This window comes from Microtus pennsylvanicus, chromosome X (assembly GCF_037038515.1).
Source record: "Microtus pennsylvanicus isolate mMicPen1 chromosome X, mMicPen1.hap1, whole genome shotgun sequence".
Lineage (NCBI taxonomy): Eukaryota > Metazoa > Chordata > Mammalia > Rodentia > Cricetidae > Microtus > Microtus pennsylvanicus.
Window position 1 is genome coordinate 91,363,002 of NC_134601.1, and position 24,973 is coordinate 91,387,974.

The 24,973-nt window shown below is 36.0% G+C and overlaps 1 protein-coding gene across 1 annotated transcript in view; it reads left to right on the plus strand.

Moving 5' to 3' along the window:
- The first annotated feature begins 2,801 nt into the window (after positions 1 to 2,801).
- The window catches only part of LOC142841014 (heat shock factor protein 3-like), a 48,412-nt gene continuing 26,240 nt past the window's right edge, over positions 2,802 to 24,973 (plus strand). Inside the window, exons 1-2 of the mRNA XM_075957723.1 lie at positions 2,802 to 2,897; positions 12,667 to 12,775. Of these exons, the coding sequence (XP_075813838.1) occupies positions 2,802 to 2,897; positions 12,667 to 12,775 (205 nt within the window). The remainder of the gene's footprint in view (positions 2,898 to 12,666; positions 12,776 to 24,973) is intronic.

Below are 24,973 nucleotides of genomic sequence, written 5' to 3' on the forward strand. Positions count from 1 at the left end.
GTTTGAAGATTATGTATCTAACTTAACTATAACTCTGTACATCTAGAAAACGGAACTAACATGACTACAAGTTTGACTACTATAAATGACTATCTAGTAATCTGTATTTCTTAATTATAGATTACATTTTTAAATGAGCTGCACAAATACAATACCTTAATCAAGAGCAGAAATATACATATAACAAAATTGACCTGAAATTCGTACCAACAAACCGAGGTCTATACCAGTCCAAAGTATTTATCTCTATAGCATATTCTTCTTTAAATGAAAACAAACATTTATAAACAATATTTGGGAATTTGGACATAGTTCCCTCAAACCTGCTTCTTGCTTTTTGTTGAGTGAAGTAATTTTGGGGTTATACCTTTCAGGGGGTCTTGCTGCATCAATCCTCATTAGTCTGAAAGGAATCCACAAGTTCTCATCCTCTGTGGAAACAAAAACAGAACCTCTTTTCCAAAGCAATATATCCTTAGACACAAATTTTGAAGTCATGATACCTTTATATGTGTTGGCTTAGCCTAGCAATCCCCAGAATCAAATGTCTCTCTGTAGTCAAAAAATTAAAAAAAATACAAAAATATGCATAATCCAGACTTGCTGTGTATATTCCATCTTTAGTTGGTTTATTTTTCTTTACTCCTTTAGTCTATAATCCTCTGCACTCTCTCTCTTTAAAGACATTGTTTTATAATTTTTTTTAAATTTTACTTCTTTTAATAACTGCCTATATTCTTTTTCTTTTCTCTCCCAAGCCTATATACATTTATCCAACACTGTGACCCATTTAGAGGTCTTATATACATAATACAGACTCTCTGTATATATTTCATCTTTATGTGGTTTACTTTTCTTACTCTATTATTTTTCTACAATTTTAATATTTATTTTATTACCTTTATTCCTTTAATATCTTACTTCTGTACTCTTTTATATTTTAGCTGTCTATTCTCTTTTTCCTCTCTCTCTCTCAAGAATATGTACATTTATTTAACACTGTGACCTATTTTAGAGGTCTTTTCTATCTGGATTTGTCTTTATTGTGTGAATATCTGTAATTGTTTTTTTGACCATGAGCGCCTTTTAATAGCATTTATATAAATGCTAAGAAGGCAGGGCTCAGACCAACTCAACCCTGCCTGCTTGCTCCACCCAGTACAGCATGGCAGAGACATGTTCACTGCCTCTGAGACTGCCAGGTGGGAGTTGTCCTTACCACCTCAACACTGGTAAGCAGGTGGCTCATTCTGCCACTAAGTAACTTGCAGCAAGCTGCCAACAAACCCCATTAAAGTGCTTGGCACAGAGTTTGTGCTGCCTAAACCAGGAAGCCAGATCTTAATGAAGACATGCAATTTTTTGCTGCTAAAATTCAATAAAGAAATCTCTTAAAGGAGTCATACAAACAGCCTATCTAAAAATATGCTGCTACCAACAAGCTCCAATTGACTCCCATTTCTGTGGGTCTAGAAACCGTCTTAAAAAACAACAACAACAAAAAAAACTTTTTTAGGTCTTATGTGAATCCAGGCCCTTTGATGGTGGGTGCTATTCTGTTGGTGCAGGCTCTGCTCAGACCCCAAATAATTACTCAGAAACTATACTAAACTATATTATTTAAAACACTTCTTGGCCAATACCTTAGGTGTATTGCTAGCTAGCTCTTATATCTTAAATTAACCTTTTTCCATTAACCTGTGCATCACCATGTGGTCATAGTCTATCTGCAAAGTTTAGGCAGGTGCCAGTGTAAGCATCTGTCTCCTGTGGTGACTATATGGCTTCTCTCTGACTCACCTCAACCAACTATTTTCTAATGAAAGGGAAATAAGAAAACAACAACAACAAAAGCAATTGTGTACATTTTTAGACATTTTTTTCTTCTTGATCTTCTTTCTAACCTTGTCATTAGAAGAAGAGAATATTCCAATATTCTAGGAGTGTCTCACGTCACCAAAATGCATACCAAGAATTTTCACCAGCCAGGTACAGTGGCATACATTTTTAACCCTAGTGCTAGGGAACCAGAGGCAGGTAGATTTCTATAAATTTCTGGACAGTCTGTTATACATAACGAGTTCAGTCAGCTGGATTACATAGTGAGACTCTGAAAAACAAACGGAAAATAAAAATACAATCAAAGAAATCAAAACAAAAACCAGCCAGTTCTCACCATCTACCCAGAGAAAAGATCAAACCAAGCACTACAAAGCATTGCCTTTGCAATATCATTTAGTTCGTTGCTAAGCTATATGCAGCATTAAGCTAATTCAGTGCTCACTTAGTACCATTCCACACCGTTTGGTTACCAGGTCATGACTGTACATAGTGAGGGTTCCTATTCCTTTAAAGGTGATGATATAAATTATGTAATATAATATCCAGAATTCTCCTAGCTGCAAGTACCTAACCTGCTAGGAACAAAGATGGAGCTTGCAAAAGCGCTTACGTAGCACGTACAGCCACGAAAGCAGCGGAGAAAACACCGAAGGTGGTGCCCCCTACTGTTTTTGCTCCTGGTTTATTTTTCCTCACACTACAAAGGTTTTCCTCTACCGGAAGTTCCTTAGTAGTCGCGTGCCAGAAGGCGCTGAAAACACGGTACTACAGCTAGCCAATGAGACGTCTCCCCTGGGAATTAAGGTCCGCCCCCAAGGAAAGTTCCGACGACGGGTATTCCGCTTTTTGCGGTGCTGCTTGACCTGAAGAGAAATTGCTCTCAGTAACGGTAGCTCAGGTTTTCGCTGCTGCGTAGTTTTCCAGAGCTGACATTTTCTGAGGTACTGACACCCTGAAACATGGAACAGTTCTGCAAGACAGTTCCTACCTTTCTCACCAAACTGTGGGTAATAGTCGACGACGCCGTCTTGGATCATGTGATTCGCTGGAGCAAGGTAAAAGACTATATGGGAAGAAGCATGGGTGTAAATAGAGGAATGTAGCTTTGGAAAGAACCTTTTCAGTGTGCGGCAAAATTTTAGACAGGGTGAAGGATAGAGGCACAGGACGTTTTCACGAGCCCCTACAGCCGCTTGGTAGACACTGAATTTCATAAGATGATTAAGCTTTACTTCAGCCAGTGCTGTGATTCCTGGCAAAAACTACACTCGTTTTCTATCATTTTTCATCTTCATAATCACTAAACACTTGTTATATGAGTAAAAATTTACTCAGAATTTTATCGCTTTGCCATAAAAATATGCATAGCACATACTCCAACTTTCCCACCAAGCGTACCTAAACTGGCTGTTCCAGGGCTAGCTACTGTCGCCGTTTCTGAGAGAATTTGTGATACACCTTATTTTATCACTGGGGCCTTGCTAGCCTTTCATTGTGTGAGCTGGGTGAATTATAAATGCACCCTTTTCACTGAGATTTTGATTTACATTTAGCTTCTAATCACTCTGGCTAGGAATAAAATCTTGTAGAATCTGTTAAAAGCAGATTGTGACTAGTTCTCTAAAGCATCATGTCCATTTGTTTTTAAAAGAAGGTCTCACTCTATAGCCCAGGTTGGTCTTGGTTCATGATTATCTTGCCTCAGTCCTGCTCAGTACTGGTAATACAGGAATGTACTACCACACTCAGCCAAGGTAAAATTTTTTTATTAATAAAATTTCAAACACAAATATAAAGTGGTATAATGAATTGCCAGGTACCACAGCTCACTTCAAATAGTGGTCAATTCATAGCCACTCTTATTTCATAAACAGCTCTTACTCATAATTCATTTGAGAAAATAGTGTGTATCATCTTTAATTTATAACTTCTTCATAAATATATATTTAAAACAAAAGAAATATAAATTTAAAACAAAAGAAATGTTGAAGTAAATGTTTTATATTTAAAGAAATTAGAACTGGGATGCAGGTCGGTGGTACTTAAATGAAAGGCTCTGGGCGCATCACCAAAAGCCACAAAAATAGTGATAATATCTTATTAATTAATTAAATTGGCTCCAAGAGTTTAGAATCAATCTTTGTATCGCACTGAGCCTTACTGTGGGATTTTCATAATTAAGAAATCATTCAAAGCTCACAGGTGCTGTTTCCATGGAATATATGCTTCTCATTGCTGTGATTAGAGTCTTTATATCTGGGTAGGACTATGGACTGCTTCCTTCCCCTGGCAAATTACATAGTACCTTCTTGTATTATGGAAGTCAGACGGAAAGAAGGAGGTTTTCAGGTTCGATTCAGCTCAAATATTCTGAGTCTTGTGTCCTAAATGTCTGTGGTTGTCAGCAGTACGGGTGTATCTTCAACCTCTGCGAGGCAATCAAAAGCAACAACAATAACTATATTCTTTTGAGAGCCACTTGGATTTCTCCTAACGACAACTTTGAAAGCGGGTTTCCCATGCCTGGTGCTAGAGTATTGCTAGATAGTCTCTGGCTTTGGGGGAAGACTATCATTCCAAGTGACATAATTTCAATTAAACTATTTGTATATATACAACATAATACACTTATATGCATTATCTAATTTTAAGTAATCACAAAATAGTTTAGTTCCTCATGGCCTTTTCAGACATATTTAGCGTTTCTTTTTGTCCTCCCACCATCTCTTGTGCTGTCCTTACTTTTCCCCTCCAGAATCAAGATTCACTGCCCCCCCCCCCCGTTTTTCCTTTCATAGCACCCATATCCTACTATTCCTTTCCCTCGAGCTCCACGCTATCTACCCCACCCACGCCCACAGGTCCCTTTTTACTTTCTTTGTATTTGTGGTTACCAGAAGTGATATACTCACATATACTTGAAGTTAAGAACTAGGAACCACAAATAAAAAACATTCAGCATTTATCTGTCTGGGTCTGGATTACCTCACTTAGTGTACTCTTTTAATTCCATATATTAACCTGAAAATTTCACGAATCCATTTTTCTTTGTAGCTGAATAATGAATATTTGCTCCCTGTTTCTGCCATTCATCCATCAGGTGAAGGACATTTTAGTTATTTCCTTTTCCTAGTTATTGTGAGTAGTGAGCCATGAAGATGGCTGAGCAAGTGTCTGCTGGAGTAGTGAGATGTCTAGGCCTTTGGCACATGTGGAACAGCGGTATAACTGGGTCGTAAGGTAACTTTTTCTTTTAAAAGAGTTTGAAGATTCTCTCCACTGATTTGAGAGTGACTGCAGCAGTTTTCAATCCCATCAGTAGTGAATGATGTGTCCTCCCCCACCGTCTCTACATCCTAATCAGCATTTGTTGTCAGTCATTTTCTTGATCTTAACCGTTCTGACTTGGTAAAGTGAAATCTCTTTCACCAAAGTTTTATAAGGAAAAAGCAAATGAAAAACAGAAGTCAAAACCACTAACGCTCTCAAACAGAAAAGCAAAGAAGTTAAAATATGGTAATTATCAGAGGTTAGAGGTTAGTACAGAAAAATAATGTCATTAAAAAAGTGTCACAGTATTTTGTGTATCATGCTCTTTAATTAAGCAAAAATGTACTCTTACATGCAATGGTACAAAACCAGAATATTTGCTTGTTTATGTATAGAATGGAAACTCTTTTTTGAATATTGAAAATATATAAAACTTGTTTGTGACAGTGATTTTATCAGGCCATTGCACATTGGACCAGAAAAACATTTACGGATTTTGAAGATGATATATACTGTAATTCTTCAATTAGGATAGTGGACGCTTGAGCAGTGATATTTTTTAATCTATTGTACTTTATTTTTTGAATTATATGTATGTGATCTGTGTGTGTGTGCCTGTATGTCTGTGTATGTCTGTGTACCATGTGAATATGAGTTGAGTTCCCATGGAGGCCAGAAAAAGGTTTCAGTCCCCTGAAACGGGAATTGCAGGTGGTCATAACTGCCTGATGTGGATGCTGAGAAACATACTTGGATTCTCTTCAAGAAACAGTACCTGCTCTTAACTGCTGAGCTGGTTTCTAGCTCCAAATATTATTTTTGATAATGGATATATAAGTATGAAACAGAAGAAAATGAGACTTCTCCTACATCCCAGCAACACTGAGTTAGAATCAGTTTTTAAAAAACAATTTTACTAAGACGTGTTGTTCATTTCACTCAAAGAATGTAATTCAAAGTTTTTTAAACATGTTTTTAAAGTGGTACATTTACCACCACAATTTAAGAACATTTTTATCTTGTGTAAATTATCAATCTATGTTCATTCAGTCAGTGTCCAATGTGGAATCATGTTTACATGCAAGTCACCCTGTTTCACTAACACTTGGATTCAGTTCCAAATCTCAGTTGCTTGCACAGTGTCCTATGAGAACATTCAGAAGATATCTTTTCTAACAGCAAACCCATTTCAGTGCTGGAGCAATTCTTAGTAACTGTGCTGTGTGAGAATGCCTTTTGTGGAAGTATTAACCTTTCCTGTATACTCTACATATGTGATTGTTTGAATGAGAGATCCCCCCCCCCCCCGTAGGCTTGAGTATTTGAACATTTGGTTCCCAGGTGGTGTCACTGTTGGCAGCACTTGAGGAGACTCAGCATTCCTGGAGGAAGTATGTCATTAGAGACAGGCTTGGAGGCTTTATAATCTTACCCACTTCCAATTCTCTCACATTCTCTGTGAACCATGCTTGTGGTTGAGGGTGTTATCTCTTTGCATCCTGCTCCAGCTTCTATGCCTCCCTGCCCTGATGGTCTCTTAGGCCCTAATAAATTCTCCTTTTTGTGAGTTATCTTGGTCATAGTGCTTTATCACAGTCACTGAAAAGAAACACCCATACCCACATGCACACATACACTAATATTTCTTGATATATGTTGACATATATAGAATGTACTGATATATAAATATGTATTAATAGTTTACATTGTGCTAATAAGATAGCACTATGGACTACTAAATACATATATATATTCATATATGTGTGTATCTCATTTTTTGATTCAGTAGTCCATATTGCTTTGTTATTACCTTTAATTCTAGCATTGTTATAGCTCACATATTCATGAGAAAATTCCCCAGTAAAGAAAGCAGTGTCTCCACATGTGTGTTCACTCAGTGAAATTAGCTATTGTACTTGCAGTTCATTTTTTCTTATCTGAAAAGATCAATTCTATCCATCATGTATAAGTTATAAGTCTAATCTTGTAGCACAATGAATAAAAGCCTAGGGACAGAAATTGGGGCTCAACCTGAAGATTAGAAAAGCAAAACAGCCAGCCACTGGCTCTTGCCTCTACCTCATTCTGAAATGGTGATCCTGCCTCCAGGAATCTCAGAATGAGACTGTGTGAATCTTGTCTCCTCCTGTCTTATATTCCTCTCTAGTGCTGAGATTAAAGGCATGCACCACTATCGCCCGGTTTCTGTGGCAAACTAGTGTGGCTACTAGGATTAAAGGTGTGTGTCACCACTGCCTGGACTATAAGGCTGACCAGTGTGGTTGTTTTACTCTCTTAACTTCAGGCAAGCCTTATTTAATACAAATAAAATATCACTACCTCAGCTAGTTATTAAATTACTGGGCAAGATGATAATGAGCCCGAAGTCCTTTTGTAGTATCAGACTTAAAGATTAGTAGGTTTGTCTGCCAAGTTGCACTTTTATCATTTTTAGAAAACCACGGTGCCCATCTATTCTGTAGATGATATTTAGTATGGTGTTAGCAGCCTTCTGATTAGATTCTATTTTCTCCTCTTCTGTAGAAAAGAAATTAGTATGAATGTTTTCTCTTTTGATTTTAGTTCTGATAACACAATGCAAATAATTACTTTCTAATTTTTCCGATGCTAGGAATCAAACTTAGAGCCTTGTGCTGCTGGTCAAACCCCTGCCACTGAGCTAATCTCCAGACACCCCTGATTTTGTTCAGTAAGATCTTACTGTACAGAGACATTGCTCTTAAACTTGTGATCCTCCCCCAATTCTCCTCCTGAATGCTAAATTACGCGTGTGATAATACTCCAAGCCAATTACCTATTTCCTATTTGAATTATTTTTAAGTTATCATACAAAGCAATGGGTCTAATTATGATATTTCATCCACATGTCATTATAATTTATTCTTATTTACCCCCTCTCTTATTGCCCTACCCCATTTCCCAAGCCTCCTCTTGCTGGTCCCTTCCCCACTCCTGTTCAGTGTCACTGTGATCTTTCTAATATGTATGTTATTTTCAGTACTCACTATTTTATTCTCAAAAATCTAAAGATGGTTAATATTCAGGAGGATGCCTATGTGTTTGTCTTTGGATTCACCTTCTTATTTAGCTTCTCTAGGAACATGAATTATAAGCTCAATGTCCTTTATTTATGGCTAGAAACCAAATATGAGTGAGTACATCCCATGTTCCTCTTTTTGGGTCTGGCTTACCTCACTCAGGATAGTGTTTTCTATTTCTATCCATTTGTATGCAAAATTCAAGAAGTGCACGTACTAGCTTTGGGGGAGCCTAGGCAGTTTGGATGCTCACCTTACTAGATCTGGATAGAGGTGGGCGGTCCTTGGACTTCCCACAAGTCAGGGAACCCTGATTGCTCTTCGAGCGGATGAGGGAGGGGGATTTGATCGGGGGAGGGGGAGGGAAATGGGAGGCGGTGGCGGGGAGGAGGCAGAAATCCTTAATAAATAAATAAATTTTAAAAAAATCTAAAGATGGAGCAAAATAAACAATGTGGTTAACTTGAGACATACATTTTCTTTCATTTCATTATGTATCATTATCAAGCCTCTAATTATTAAGAAACCTTTCATCCAGTTTATAGTTAATATTCTCTATGACATTTTAAACTTTTTGACTCCTTTTAATTGGGTTATTTTTTTTGTATCTCCTCAGAGGGTTGATCAAGAAATAGAATAATATGATATTTTGAAGATATTTTGTGACATTCTTTATTAATCTCTGAAGACCAGTCAGTTCTTTGAAAAGCTAAGGTGGTATGGGTTCTGGTTTTACAATAAGTTAGTTTATGAATAGTTTTGAGAAGCAAAAGCCACTAAAGATAACCCCATCCTTCTAAAATGCACATACCTTTCATTATAGTGACTCGGGGACTCCACTAATTACTAGAATAGAATGAATTAAAATCCTGGGCTCCAGAGCCAGAGAAATGATTCAGTGGGTAAAAGTACTTGCTACACAAGCAGAGGATCTAAGTTCAGATCCCAAAATTCACATAAAATATGTGTCTGGGGTGTGTGTGTGTGTGTGTGTGTGTGTGTGTGTGTGTGTCTGTATGTGTTGAAAACAGGAGAATCACCGGAGATTTCTGGCAGCCTGCCTAGTACCAGGTTCATTAAGAAACCTTGACTCAAAGGAGTCGATAGAGAAATCAAGTAAGTCACTTAATGTCCTCCCCTGGATTCCAGAAGAACATGAATGTGTACACAGGAACATGCACCTTTGAACATACATATACACCACACACACACAATCATGGTAGTTTGGAGGGATTATAAGGAGCCATGTAACCTCTAAAGAACTAAAATATCTGTGGAATCCTATGGGTAAATAATAGATGAGCAGGGCCTATTTTCTTATTCTTAGGTGAAGTAGGGAATCAAGTTTTAAAAACCCTGACATTAAAGCTAGTTCATTCTTCTAATTTCATTTAAGTTTAGATTTCTAATTTAAGAGAATGAGCAGCATATAAGAATATTATCAAAAACAATATTATCACCTTTGTCTACTTTAAAATACTTTTTGTTGCAGTCTACTTTATAGAAAGCAAGTAGTTATAGTGCTATCCGCTGAAAACTGTTTTCTTCAGTTTATGCAATAATATTGTTTTGTATGTTTAAATATCATTTGCGAGGAGCACTGATGATAGGGGTTGAATTTAAGTGTCTGTCGTTGATCTATATAATTATCATTATCACATATCTCTCATTTATTATGCCTTTTGAAATTTTGCCCTTTTCATTTGAAATATATCATTATGATTAATGTAGCATGTCTAATAAAAACTCAGAGACAGAAATTGGGGTTCAACCTGAAAGTCAGAAAGGGAAAACAACCAGCCAGTGAATCTTACCTGGAAATCCTGCTTCCAGGAATCTCAGAATGAGACTGTGTGCAAGAGCTGTCTCCTCCTGTTTTATATTCCTCTCTAGTACTGGGATTGAAGGTATGCACTACTATCGCCCAGTTTCTGTGGCAAACTAGTGTGGACATTGGGATTAAAGGTGTGTGTCACCACTGTCTGGTCTGTAAGACAGTGCAGCTGTTTTTCTTTCTGATTCTCAGGAAAGCTTTATCTACTAAAATACAAATGGGATATCCCTACATTTCCCATTTATTTCTAAAATAAAAAGAAGGCTGTAACTAATATAAGAAAAACTATGAACAGTAAGTACAATGACTATATACAATAAATACAGCAAAGGAGTACATCAACAATGTCTAGTCTATTTGCATTGACAAATTCAGAGAAAATACTCCAAATGTATGCTATCTTGGTGAGTCCAAAGTCTTGTACCTATTTTCTTTTCTGTCATAACCTGCTTTCTGCATCAGATAAACAAAGAAAACTATAACTATCTAGTCTTCAACTCCCCCAGAGACCCAAGAAGGAGATATTATTAACTGAGTAAGCAGAAAGTGCAAGCAAGTGACTTCCAAACAATGTGAGAGATGACAGAAACAGCTGGCTGCCTGGACAGTCATCCAAAGTTCCTCTGCAACATTGGGGCATCTATCTTTTGCCTAGAGGTCTAGCAAATCCAACAAACTTTTCTATGAAGTGGGATATTTTGAAGGGCTGCACCTCCTTATCTTGACAATGTTTAGCAATCACTTTCTTTTGTGTCCTGCTTGTTTAATTAGGACAGCATACTGTCAGCAGTCAAGGCAAGGGTGTTTTCTTGTCCAATGGTTTACTTTTGCAAAAAAGAAAGTAAACTATGTGAAGTTTCTTTAATGTCCATTATCTACTCTGAAGTAGATTGGTACTGCCAGAAGCAGACTTGTCTCATTGTCATAAAAAATGAACCTATGTTATTAAAATATCTTAAATGCCTTATTCTCAAGATCCCTGAAGTGTTTGAAGATGACTTGTCTATCTAAAATATATCTTTGTTTGACCTTGGAAACATACCTAATTCTATTCACTAAATAATTTTATATAGCTTTACTTTTTAATCACTGTGTAATATTTACTTGTGCAGACTTAACTATTATACTAGTATTAATGTAGTTTCCAATTTTTAAATATTATATACAAATACTTATGTAACTTTATTATTAAATCTTATCAAATTTTAGCAATTATTTTCTATACAATCTTGAATTCGAATTTCTAATCCAAAGACTGAGTGCTTGGGAACTTTGAATGTCTACTGTTAGCAATATTAAGACAATTTAAATTCTGGCAGTATGAAAACCTGTTTATCTGTACTCTTTCTAATTTGCAACCACTGAAGATTAATATTTTCTTTGGTCTTTGTTAACTTGATAGACAAAAGATTATATCTCATTGTAATTTAAATTATGAAAACTATTCTTGAAAACATAATTGTTTTTTGTTGTTGTGATAAAATATCTTGACACAGGCAACTTAAGGGAGAAAGTGTTTACTTCAATACATAGTTCAAGGTGACAATCTGATGAAAAAAGTCATAGTGGCCAGAGCTTGGAGAAACTAGTCACGTTGCATCCATAATAAGGAAGCAGAAAGTAAGGAGTAAATGTAGCATACTTTTTAGCACCTTCTCTCCCCTTATACAGTCCAGAATTCCTGGCTCAGGGAATGATCTGACCTGAAAGTCAGAAGTGTCTTCGCACATCAATTAACACAGTCAATTTCATCCCCTATAGGTATAGTTAGAGGTCCTTCTCCCAGGTGATTCTGGATTTTGTCAAGTTGACAACTAACACTAAACATTACAATTGGCTAATTCTTTTATTTTTTTCCTTTTTGGTTTTTACAAACAGGATTTCTCTGTATAGTAGTCCTGGCTGTCCTAAACTCAATTTGTAGATTGGGCTGGCCTCGAGATCACAGAGAAGCACCTGCCTCTGCCTCTCAATTTCTGAGATTAAAGGCATGGGCCACCACGTGCAGCTGGACTAATTCTTTGAATTACTGTCTGTGGAGAGTCTCCAAGTCTGTGGAGAGAAAGTTTCCTTATATAATCCAGACTGAAATTAAACCCTCAGTCTTCTTGTTTTTGCTTTCCAAATGCTGGGATTACAGATATGCTCAACCATATCTGATTTTGCCTGTTTATGTTTAATTTGTGAGATTTGGGGACACATGCTTTCATGATCAATCCATTGCATTTTGCTTGATAGTACTTCTTTCTTTCTTTTGGTTTGTTGAGACAGAGTTTCTCTGTAGCTTTGGGGCCTATCCTGGAACTAGCTCTTGTAGACCAGGTTGGCCTCGAACTCACAGAGATCCACGTGCCTCTGCCTCCCAAGTGCTGGGATTAAAGGCGTGCGCCACCACCGCCTGGCCTCATGGTATGTCTTTTGCTCATATTCTGTATCTTTATGATATATTTTCCTCCATGATAAAGGATTGAAACCAGAGTCTTGTGCGTGATATGAACATACTCAACTAATGAGCTATACTTCCAGTGTGAAGAATTATTTAATTTGGACTTTAAATTTTCACAAGTTGGGGAATCAAGTGACATTATTTTGAATTATTGCTTGAGTGAAACCTTATTTTTTTCTATAAATGACTATGTTTTGGTTTTCCTTTATTACAAGGATGGTCAGAGCTTTGAGATTGTGAATGAAGAAAACTTTTCTAATGAAATACTACCAAAATACTTCAAGCATAACAAAATAGCCAGCTTTATTCGACAACTCAACATGTGTAAGTATGATTTAATTGTACAATTATTAACATTTATCACAAAAATATCTATTTTATTGTCAATGAATAATTAGAAGTCCAAGTTGAGTGAAAGCTCTTACTGCAGTATATTGTTTAAAGTCTGCATAGCCTTTCTTATTGACTGAAATTCTTCCTTAGTTACTTTTCTATTGATATGATAAAGCACCAAGACCAAGGCAACTTTTAAAAGAAAGCATGTAATTTGGCCTTATAATTCTAGGGAGTAAGAGCGCAGGGCAGCAAGCAGGAAAACATAGCACTGGAGCAGTAGCTGAGAGCATACATCTTGAAACACAGCCACAAGCTCAAAGCCTATCCCAGTGACACACTTCTTCCAAAAAGGCCACATCTGCTAACCTGTTTTACCAACTAGAGACCAAATATTAAAATATATGTGCTTATGGTGGCCATTTTCCTTTGAACCATTGAAGATTTCAAACATAAAAATTTCCTTTCTGGAAAGATCTGATTTAAAATTTTGAGTTCAGAATCATGCAGCTGACTGGGACCAAAGATTTATCTAATTTAATCTTCCTGTGCCGGTGCTAAAGAATGGGGACTAAAGGGATTAAGTATGCTTGATCCAGATTGTACAGCTAGGTAATTCGTTCCTTCATTAAATATACTTTAGTTCTCCCATTTCTAATCTTTAAAATTCTGAAAGTATTACATAGTACAAATGATAATTATACTGTGCCATAGGCCTGATTTTTCAACGTCGGTTTTTGTTTTACTAATATGGAGAAATTATAAATACAAAAGGTACAGACAAATAATGTTTGTATATGAAAACAATAGTGTTTTTGTCTTCATTATTTTTAATGTAGAGTTTTATAAATATTTCCCTCATTTAAAATGTATTATTTTATGTCATACCATTATTAAGGTTATTTTCATTTTTGACACTTTAAAAAGTTATTTCTGTTTTTATTTCTCTCAGATTTTCTTAATAAACCTCTATTATAGTAAAAATTGTGTACTATTGTTACAAAATATTTTTAAAATAACATCAAATTTCTTTTTGGTAGGAAAACTTCGCTGAGGGACTGACTTGATGTTTACATTGTTATTGCTAGTCCTTCCTGACTTTGTCACAATTAGGACAAAAGCTTCCAGGGCTATACTGAATCCACTTTGTAATTAGCCAGTGACTTCCTCTTCGGGACATTCATTGATCAATCACTGCCTACTTTCAAGGCCTAAATGAGAGAAGTAGTATACAATGTAGTGCTCTAAATTAGCCAGGGTAAACAAGTGCAGAAACTTGGTATTTCTTAATAGCACATGCTATTTCACTTGACATATTTAACATGGACCAACCACAGCTGTAAGCATAGCAAGAAGTAAATATAAAGATTTCTTTTTAACTCTAAAATTAATACATGCAGTTATTTTCCCTTATTTTTCTCCTTGTTGTTCAACATTACGACAATAATATTTAACCAATCTTACTTTAACTACAGATATAATTTATTTTCACACTTACTGAGAAAAGAAAACTATTCTTTTAAGTCTTTTTATTTTCATTAGCTCATGCAGTTTCTCTACCCTCACTCTCTCCAATGCATATTTTAAAAAATCAAAATTGAGGAATACTCATAGGGGGAACATGTAGTATTTTGCTTTCAGAGCCTGAATTACCTCATTAATAATAATATTTTCCAGTTCTACTTATTTTTCTGCAGACTTTATTTTTTTATGTCTGAGTAAAATTTCATTATGTACATATCATGTTTTCTTTGTCCATTCATGTGTTGATAGAAATCTACGTTGAATTTATTTTCTTGCTTTTATGAACAGAGTGTCAATAAATAAAGATATGTATTTACCCAGGAATGCTGAATTAAGTGCTAAATATGTTTTTTCATGATATCCTGTTGATTTTAATATCTGCATGATTTGTGGTAATTTTTTATTGATTTTTATTGAGCTCTACATTTTTCTCTGCTCCCCTACCTGCCTTTCCCCTCCCCACTTCAATCCCCCCCAGGGTCCCCATGCTCCCAATTTACTCAGGAGATCCTGTGTTTTTCTACTTCCCATGTAGATTAGATCTATATAAGTTTCTCTTAGTGCCCTCATTGTTGTCTAAGTTCTCTGGGATTGTGGTTTGTAGGCTGGTTTTCTTTGCTTTAACAACCACCTATGAGTGAGTACATGTGATAATTGTCTTTTGGGGTCTGGGTTACCTCACTCAAAATAATGTTTTCTATCTTCATCCATTTTTCTGCAAAATTCAAGGTGTCATTTTTTTCTGCTGTATAGTACTCCCCTGTGTAAATATACCACATTTTCCTTATCTATTCTTTGGTTGAGGGGCATGTAGTTGTTTCCAGGTTCTGGCTATAACAAACAATGCTGCTCTGAACATAGTTGAGCACATGTCCTTGTGGCATGATTGAGCATCCTTTGGATATATACCCCAAAGTGGTATTATTGGATCTTGAGGAAGGTTGTTTCCTAATTTTCTGAGAAATCACCATACTGATATCTGAAGGGGTTGTACCAGCTTGCATACCCACCAGCAGAAGAAAAAGAAGATTCTCTGATCAAATTGAGAGCAATATTAATATATAGGTATAAACAGAAATATTTAGATGATAGTAGTTTGATAATATGACCACGTAGCAAAATGACAATAGAGTTTTCCCATAGGAACAGTGACCTCCCCAAACATGAACTGCTGACTAGGTTTATGCTGGCATGACTTTCCTCCTATGGAAATGATCTCAAATTTCCAGGTTGTTTGCTCATATAATAGTCATGCATAATTAAGAACATTTTGTTTTACATGTCAGTTTTGTAAGATGCAGAGTTCAGGCCTGGGTTAAAGCGATTCATGCCTTTTCTCCTCCAGCAACCTGATAACACCTCCTGGAACTGTGAAAGCTAGCTCATAGAGAGAAAATGTCCTGGTCAGAGACTGCTTTTCCTATGTTCTACAACCACAGTGTGTGGTTTCTTCAGCAGCAGGGCCTTCACATCTAGTTATGGTGGGCAGCCAAGATCGATGACAATAGTCTGTGTTGTTTTGGGGGCCACTGGTTCTCCAAGACCAATAATTCATAGGAAAGGAAACTATGCTGGGTCTTAAGGTCTTCATTTAATAATCCATGTCTTCTGGCAGCAGCATTGTCCACTCATGAAGGGTAACTCTGTTTATATTCTTTTGAAAAATAATGTTTTTAATTAGCTTTCAAATTGTTGGGGTTTTATAAGGCTTCATACATATGTAGATTTGGCTGACCTTCCCTCCACTCCCTCTTTTTCCCCATCTCTACCCCTATTCCCACTTAAGTCTTTAACCCTCAGCTTCACCCTAACATTTTTTAGAACTTACGTGTTCAGGCTGTAGCCTCTTATTACATTTTTCACTTTTATGCAGGATCATAGTTTTTATATAGTTTTTCCATATACTTTTTATGTTGCTTGATCCTTCCCCCATCCATTTTCTCAATTTCTCCATGCCACTTTTTTCTTAGAATATTTTTGCCTCCAATATTCTCCTTTACTTTCATTTTCCCTATATTTTACTAAGCTGGGATTCACATATGAGGATCTGTGGTATTTCTCTTTCTGAGACTGAATGATTTCACCCAGTAGAATGCAGTCCAGTCTTCCCCATTCACCTGCAAGTTTTATTTTATTTTTTCTTTGCAGTGGAGAAATTCTATTGTGTATATATAGCTACTATGTTATTTTTTATCCATTCATCAATTGATGGACACCTAGCTTGATTCCATATACATTTCCTAATTAATAATTAAAAATAAATTATTATAATTAAAATAGCAGTGAAGATAGTTGTATAAGTATCCTGGTAGTAAGGTACAGAGTATTTCAGTATATACCCAGTAGTGATATAGCTGAATCATATGGTAAATCTAATTTTAGAGTTTTTGTTTTTAGTTTTTATTCTTCTCTCATACAATACATCCTGACCACAGTTTCACCTCCATCCTTCCTCCCAGTTTCCCTCCTCCACCTCCCCTCTCCCCTAGAGTCACTGCTTCTCCATTTCTCTTCAGAAAAGAGCAGGCCTCCCAGGGATAGTAACTGAACATGGCATGTCAAGATGCAATTATACTAGGCACATACCCTCATATCAAGGCTGGATGAGTAGGAAAGGGTCTTATGAATAGGCAAAAGAGTCAGAGACATCTCCCACTTCCGCTTCTAGGAGTCCCACAAGAACACCAAGCTACACATATATACAGGGTACCTAGCACAAACCCATGCAGGTACTGTGATTGTCGCTTCAGTCTCTGTGAGCCCCTGACTTTATTTATTTTTGAGAAATCATCAGCCAGATTTTCAAAGTGGCTACAGTAGTTTCCACCACACTCCCAACAACAGTGGATAAGTTCTCCCTTTCCACCACATCCACATGATCACTTATTGTTATTGCTGATGATGGCCATTCTGTCTGTCTGATGAGACAGAAACTTAAAATCATTTTAATCCTCATTTCTCTGATAGCTAAGGATGTTGAATACTTTAAAGGTGTTTATGGGGCATTTTATTTCTTTTTTTAATTTTTAAAACTATTTTGAAATTATAATTACATCATTTTCCCCTTCCTTTTCCTCCCTTCAAACTTTCCTATACTCAGCCTCTCTTTCTTTCAAATTTATGGCCTCTTTTTTGCATTAATTGTTATATACATATGTTTCTACATATATTCCTAAATAACTGCTCAGTCTATATGTTATATTTATAACATTCATATCCATAATTCAATATATAAAACATATATATGAATATATGTGTATTCGTATATATTTCTTCAGGGCTAATTATGTGCTATTGGATAATCAACTGACATGTTCTTCCCTGGCAGTGAGTATCTCTTCTGTTCTCAACATTCTTTGGTTGTCTGTAGTTCTTTGTGTAGGCTTGAAGCTTTTGGGGCTTTCCTCCATCTACTTTAGAAAGTCTATTGTTGCTAACCTTATTTAGCTCAACTTTGAGTGGTAATGTAGCTGACAATATGGGAGTAGTTTCCGACATTACGAGGAAACACAATCTTCACAGAAAACTGTGGGGTTTTTTTCTAATTTTTCCACAGTATTTCTGCCACTTTTCTCTAATGTTCTCTGAGTCTTGGGTTCAAGAGTGTTTTACAGATATGTCAGTTAGGAATGCACTCCATAAGTCTGTTTTTTGATTGGTTGTGGTTTTCCATAATGGTTTCCAGCTGTTGCAAAGAGAAGTTCCCTTGATGAGGAGTGGGAACTACACTTTTCTGAGGGAATAAGGACAAATATTTAGAATGTAATTAGGAATTATTTTGGTTTAGTAGAGTGGTGATTATTGGTTTTCCTTCAAGATCCATGACTTCACTAGCTCTGGTTAGTTTGCTATATTTCCAGTATCAGGCACAATTTTCCTCTTGTTCAGAGGGGTTTTTTTGTCCACTTAGAAAGCTGTTGGTTAGTGCCGAGATATGCATGCCACTACTGTACCCATAGAGTTAACATGCCGTTCTGTTTTTTTTAATAATTAATAGATCTCATAGCTGGATACAACTATTGGTTGCTTCCCTGTTTTAGAAGCTTCCGTGTCACCTTCTGGTACAATGGAAGCCAGTCCTCAGACCTCTCTTAGGCATTCGGGTTAGTTGCAACTCAAAGCTCTCTGGGCCTGAAGTTCATGGGGTATTCAGAAATAGAGAATTATCTTCCACAGATAGGAGATGACCAAGTGCAATAGTAATAGCCTGTAACATTTTGGAAGCCTCTGGACAACCCTCAAAAACAACTCAAAAGAGAGCTCCTCAAGTCTGACGTTAGGGTTTTTTTTTTTTTGACAGAAGGGTTTTTGCTCTTGGAGAGAACATATTCAGCCCAGAGATTAGCATTTATTATAGACTTTTAAAAGGTACATAGCCAATTAATAGCAAAATGATTGCAAGCTAAGAACAGTCCCTGGGCCACACTTTGTGTAGGATTGTCATACACTCTCTTTTATCAATGACTTTCTTAATCATATTTTATTCACATCAAATGCTTTCCTCCCCCAAATGCTTTTCTGTTCCTAGTATCTGTTCATCAGAGTTGTTTTTCTGCTGTGCCCAGCCTCACTCCATGAATGGACTTGACTGAGCTAGTAGAGTAATAAAGACAAGCAGGTAGACACACAAACTCAGACAGAGATGCTGGTATCAGGTTATCTGAGCTCTCAGATGGAGGGACTGCAGTACCACAGAAACTCAGCAACAGAAAAAGAAAAAGAGTAGAAGGGGAAAATGTAAATAGAAATGACCAAAGAATGGTAGCACATCAAGAAGCACTACCTGAAGATACAATAAAAACAGAAAGGAAGAGAAATGCAGATGACCTAAAACAATGCCAGGACTTGAGAGGCCAGGGAATAAAGATGCCCTCAGCCTCAAAGATAGCCCTAAAGAAAAGCAAGAAATCAAACAAAAAAGAAAGAGATTGAGGTTGCTGGAAAATTGGCCTAACAGTCGTTAAGCACTGACTGTTCGTCTAGACAATCCATATTTGGTTCCTTGCATCGACAGGGTGGCTGATAACTGTTTCTAATCCCAGTTTCAGGGGATTCTGACTTCCTCTTCTGGCAACCTTGGGCACTGCACATACAGGGAAGATAAGCCTACATGTGAACAAGATACTCATACGCAAAATTAAAAATAAACAAATCTTTATGAAAAAAGAGGAAGAGAAGAAAAACAAGGAGAAAAAAGAAGAGAAGGGGAGAAAAAAGAAAAGAGTGGGAGGAAAGAATAGAAAGAAAGGGAGGTTGGAGGAAGAGAGAGAGCAGGACAGGACAAAGCTAGTTCACAAAATTGAAGTTACATTATAGGTAAGTATTAAAAGTGAAGGCAGGCAAAGTGATGTGGTTCAGTGAATAAAACTAATTGCCCCAAAGCCTGATGACCTGAGTTTAGTTCCTGGAACCCACATGGTAGAAAGCGAGAACTTCTGCCAGCAATCTTCTGACCTCCACATATATAATATGGAATACATGAACATACATGATAAATAAACATAAAACATTAAGACAGTAATGGAAAGACAACTGGGCAGATTCACAACATCTATTTCTAAGTGGTCACTCACTTGACTATACGTGCAAAATCCGTCTGTGCTCACTGGTCTTGGCTCAGGTCAAGATTTTTCTGTATGTTCTCACTTGCATGGATATAGATGCAGAGCCTGTCTCTATGTGGTCACCCTCCTCGGCAAATATTAAGATTCTCTCTATGAAGATAGTTGCATAATCACATATGTAGAGTCTGATATATGTTGTCACTCATGTAGGTTCATATTTGAATTCTTTCTACCTGCATTCATATACAAGTATTTTTATTCTTGCTATGAATTAATTTTCAACATAGACAACACTGGCTGTCTTCATTTTGTCGGTTTTACTCTAAATACACTTGACATCACCATCTAGACATAATTAATTGTTGTCTCCTATATGTTCCCAAGTACTAGTATTTAACTTTGTTGTACTGTAGTAACTGAATGCATTTATATTTCCTACTCTGTTATCTTTCTTACAAGCAAGAATCTCATCTTATTGACTTGTAAATACTCCACATAACTTGGCAAACCAGCTATGTTTGATTAAATGATGTTCATTAAATGTTTGCAAATGGATACTTGATAAGAATATTTAAAGTTATAGCTTCAAATGCCCAGAGAGCATGTTAACTTCCTTGTAAGTATATTCCAAATGGAAAGGAATTGTATCTTTCTTGTAAAAATGTGGTATTTTGATGAGAAAAATAGCCCTCATTTGATTAGTTTTATGTTATTTGCTTTAATAGAGGATGTAGAAATTGGAAATAAAAGTTATACTTCTCATCACATGATAGGTAAATAATCCTTCAGAAAGAAATTCTTGAAATAAATGTTTACTTTTAAATATACTTGGACAATTTTCTGCTATTTATTAAGCATGGATTTATAGTAATCTGTGTTTAAGTGTATTACTTCATAGACATTATGGCTATGCTCTTAACTGAGGATGTATTCTATTACCTTCTTCACTCTCCTTTTGCAAGACTTTTTTTCTCCTCTCACTCCCATATAAATAACAATGTATAAAATGTAGAACCTGGGTTCCATATGAAAAAGAAAGTGTGGTGTTTATCTTCTCAGCTTGAGTTATCAGTCTTCATATAATATTTTCTAGTTCTGTTCACTTGTTTTCAGAATCTATAATTCATTTTTCTTTGGGATAAATAAAATTTATGTATATATATATACACATATATATGCTGTCTACTAAAGAGTTGAGGGACATTTAGACTGATTTAATTTTTCCTATTATGAATAGAACAGTTGTTAACATGGGTATGCAGAAATCTTTCTGTTAAGATGTAGAGTCCTTTGAGTATATTAGCAAGAATCATCTAGCTGTATTATATGTAATTTACTGTTAGTTTTCCTGAAAAAAAATCCACACTAATTTATGCAATGACTATATCACAGTTTATATACCTCCTGACAGTGATTTAGAGTTTCTCTTTCCTTACACAGTCACCAAAATTTGTTGTCATTTCTTTTGTTTTGTTTTTGATAATAACTATTCTGACTATGGTTAGAGGAAATTTTAGAGTAACTTCAATTCGGATTGCTAAAGATAATGAACATTAAAAAAATTAATTGGCCATTTGAATTCCTTCTTCCAGAACCTTCTCTTCCATTTCTAGCTTTTTTTGAATAGTTGTTTTCTTGCTCTTTTAGATTTTTAAATTATTTGTACATTCTGTATATTAATGCTCAGATACATTATTGGCAAAATTTTTCTTTCATGCTGAAGGCTGTATCTTCCCTTCAAGAATGGCTCTTTTGCTGTGCAGAAACTTTATGACTTCAAGAGGCCTCACTTTATCCTCCCCCTCATTTCCCGAGTCACTGGAATGCGATTCAAAAAGCCCTTGCCTCTACTTATGATTTGTAGTGTTTTTCCTACTTTTTCCTCCAGCAGTTTCAGACTTTAAGGTTTCACATTGAGGTCTTTGACTGATTTGAAGTTGATTTGTTGTGCAAGATGAGAGATAAAATTCATTTGTTTATGTGTATCTATCCAATTTCCCCAGCATCATTTATTAAATAACCTTTCTTTCTTTTGTTTTTGTTATCAGTGTTGTCTAACCATGTGTCTGTAGCTGTGTGATTTTCTATCTGGCTCTTCTATTATTTTCCATTGATTTGTCTTTGTCCCAGGACTATGTTGGATTTGTTACTGCTTCTCTGTAATAGTCCTTAAAATTAGGTATAGCAGTCCTTATCATTACTCTGCTACTCAATGTTGTTTTATGTATCTAAGGTCTTATAGGTTCTAAAATGAATTTTAAAATCTTTTTCTACTTCTGTGAAGAATGATAATAGAATTTTTTTTTGCTTTCTTTTTGTTTTTCGAGACAGGGCTTCTCTGTAGCTTTGGAGCCTGTCCTGGAACTCGCTCTTGTAGACCAGGCTGGCCTTGAACTCATAGAGATCCTCCTGCCTTTGTCTCCCAAGTGCTTGGATTAAAGGCATACACCACCACTGCCCAGCCTGATAATCGAATCTTGATTCGGATTGTATTCTGTGAATTGCATTTGGTACAATGGTCATTTTCAGTGTTGATTCTCCTAATCCATGAGTATGAAAAGTATTTACATCGTTCAGTGTCTTCTTCCTTTTCTCTTGAATATTTTCAAATTTTCGCTATACAAGTCTTTCATTTCTCTGATTAGGTCTACTTCAGAATTGGGGCAGGACTTTGCAACAATTGTGAATGAGATTGTTTTCCTATTTTTTCAGCATATTTGTTATAGGTATGTAAGAATACTATCAATGTGGGGGTTAGTTTTGTATCATGCCATTTTGATAAAAGTGTTTCTCAGGTCAGTTTTGAGTGGAAAGTTTACAATGTCTTATATATAGAATTATACCATTTGGTTAATTTTGTATCTTGACATTTTGCTGAAAGTGTTCATCAGTTCAAGTTTTAGGTGGAGTATTTACTGTGCATTATGCATAGAATTATATTATCTGTAAGTAGGGATAAGTATAACTTTTCTTTTCATATTTATGTTTTTTATTTGCTTTTTTTGTCTTATTGTTTTAACTAAGAATTTCAACATTACAAAAAGTAAGAGTAGAGAAAGTGGCTTGGGATTCCATATTGTCTTACCTCAATTTAGGTCCCATTCCTTCCTACCGCTTGTGTTATCTGAAAAACAGAGCTCCTTCTCTGAGCTCTTCACCCGTGGGAATCAAGAAAGTTGCCCAAAATCAGAACAACTCTGAGATTCCATCTTACACCTGTAAGAATGGCCAAAATCAAAAACACTCATGACAACTTATACTGGAGAGATTGTGAAGTAAAGGGAACACTCCTGCATTGCTGGTGGAAGTGCAAGCTGGTACAGCCTCTTTGGATACCTGTATGGCGATTTCTCAGAAAATTAGGAAACAACCTTCCTCAAGACCCAGTAATACTACTTTGCGGTATATATCCAAAGGATGCTCAATCATGCCACAAGGACATGTGCTGAACTATGTTCAGAGCAGCATTGTTTGTCATAGCCAGAACCTGGAAACAACCTAAATGCCCCTCGACCAAAGAATAGATAAGGAAAATGTGGTACATTTACACAGGGGAGTACTACACCGCAGAAAAAAATAATGGCATCTTGAAATTTGCAGGAAAAATGCATGGGGCTAGAAAACTTAATATTGAATGTGGTAACCCAGACCAAGAAAGACAATTATCAAATTTACTCACTCATAAATGGTTTGTAAACATAAAGCAAAGAAAACTAGTCTACAAATCACAATCCCAGAGAACCTAGACAACAATGAGGACTCTGAGAGACATACATAGATCTAATCTACATGGGAAGCAAAAAAAAAAAAAAGACAAGATCTCCTGAGTAAATTGGGTATGCATTGGGACCATGGGAGAGGGTTGAAGGGGGGAGGGGAGAGGCAGGTAGGGGAGCAGAGAAAAATGTATAGCTCAATAAAATCAATTAAAAAAAAGAAAATTGCCAAGATCACCACCCACCTCAGAACTCTCTATAAACACCTAAGAAGTCCTTGTATGGGATACATTTTCAGCAGATAACTTTACTCAGCTAAATTATCAGTCATAATTGATAAGGAATTAAAAAATTCCATGATTAAAACAGACTCAAAGCATTTATGACAACTATACAAGCCTTACAAAGATTATTGGGTAGAATACTTCAGAACAAAGAAAAACACTGGTAGATACTAAATTACAGAATAATATCAGGTTGGTAAGAGTAAATTACTTTGAAATCATACTGTCAAGAATGGACAGGAAATCCAGCAGAAAGAAAAGAAAAAAAACAAACAGGAAAATATCAGAGTTAAATGTCAGAGACCAAATGGTTCTAGCAGACATCTACAGAATATTTCCTAACATTACAGAATATATTTAAATTGATAAATGTGTTAAAGACAAAAATCTCATGCTTACCTCAATAGAGGACAGAAAGGTCTTTGACAAAAATCCAACATCCTTTTCATAGTGAAGTTGCTAGAGGAATTCGAATCAGAGGGAACATTCCTCAAAATATTAAAATCCATATATGACAAGTGCACAGTCAACATCACCTTTAAATGGAGAAAAACTTGAACCAATATTATTAAAATCAGGAACAAAAGACTGCTAACTGTCTTTACTCCTATTTAACATAGTGCTCAACGTTCTAGCTAGAACAGAAAACAATAGAATTTTAACAAAAGAATACAAATAGGAAAAGAAGCAGTCAAATTATCACTGGGAGATGATGTGATGCTATAAAAGATGCCAAGGACTCTGCCAAAAAATTCCTAGAACTTACTGCACTTTCCACAAAGTTGCTGGATACAAAATCAACATATAAAGAAGCTTTTCATTTTCACCATGTTCTATTAGTCTATTGTTGATATTAATTTATGAGAAATTTGACTGCGGTTTTATTTAATCTGTAAAATACTGTTTAAAGAATGAAGCTCTATTTAGAGTGCATGCTAACTTTTCTAGCACTTTAAGGATTCAGGTTCCACACTGTCTTTGATCTACTTCAAGTTGACTTTTGTGTAGGGTGCTAGAAATTGGTCTGATTTCATTCTATAGATCATTTGTTGAAGTATCTGAGCATTTTTGGCAATTTGGTAGAAAATCAGGAAGTAATAA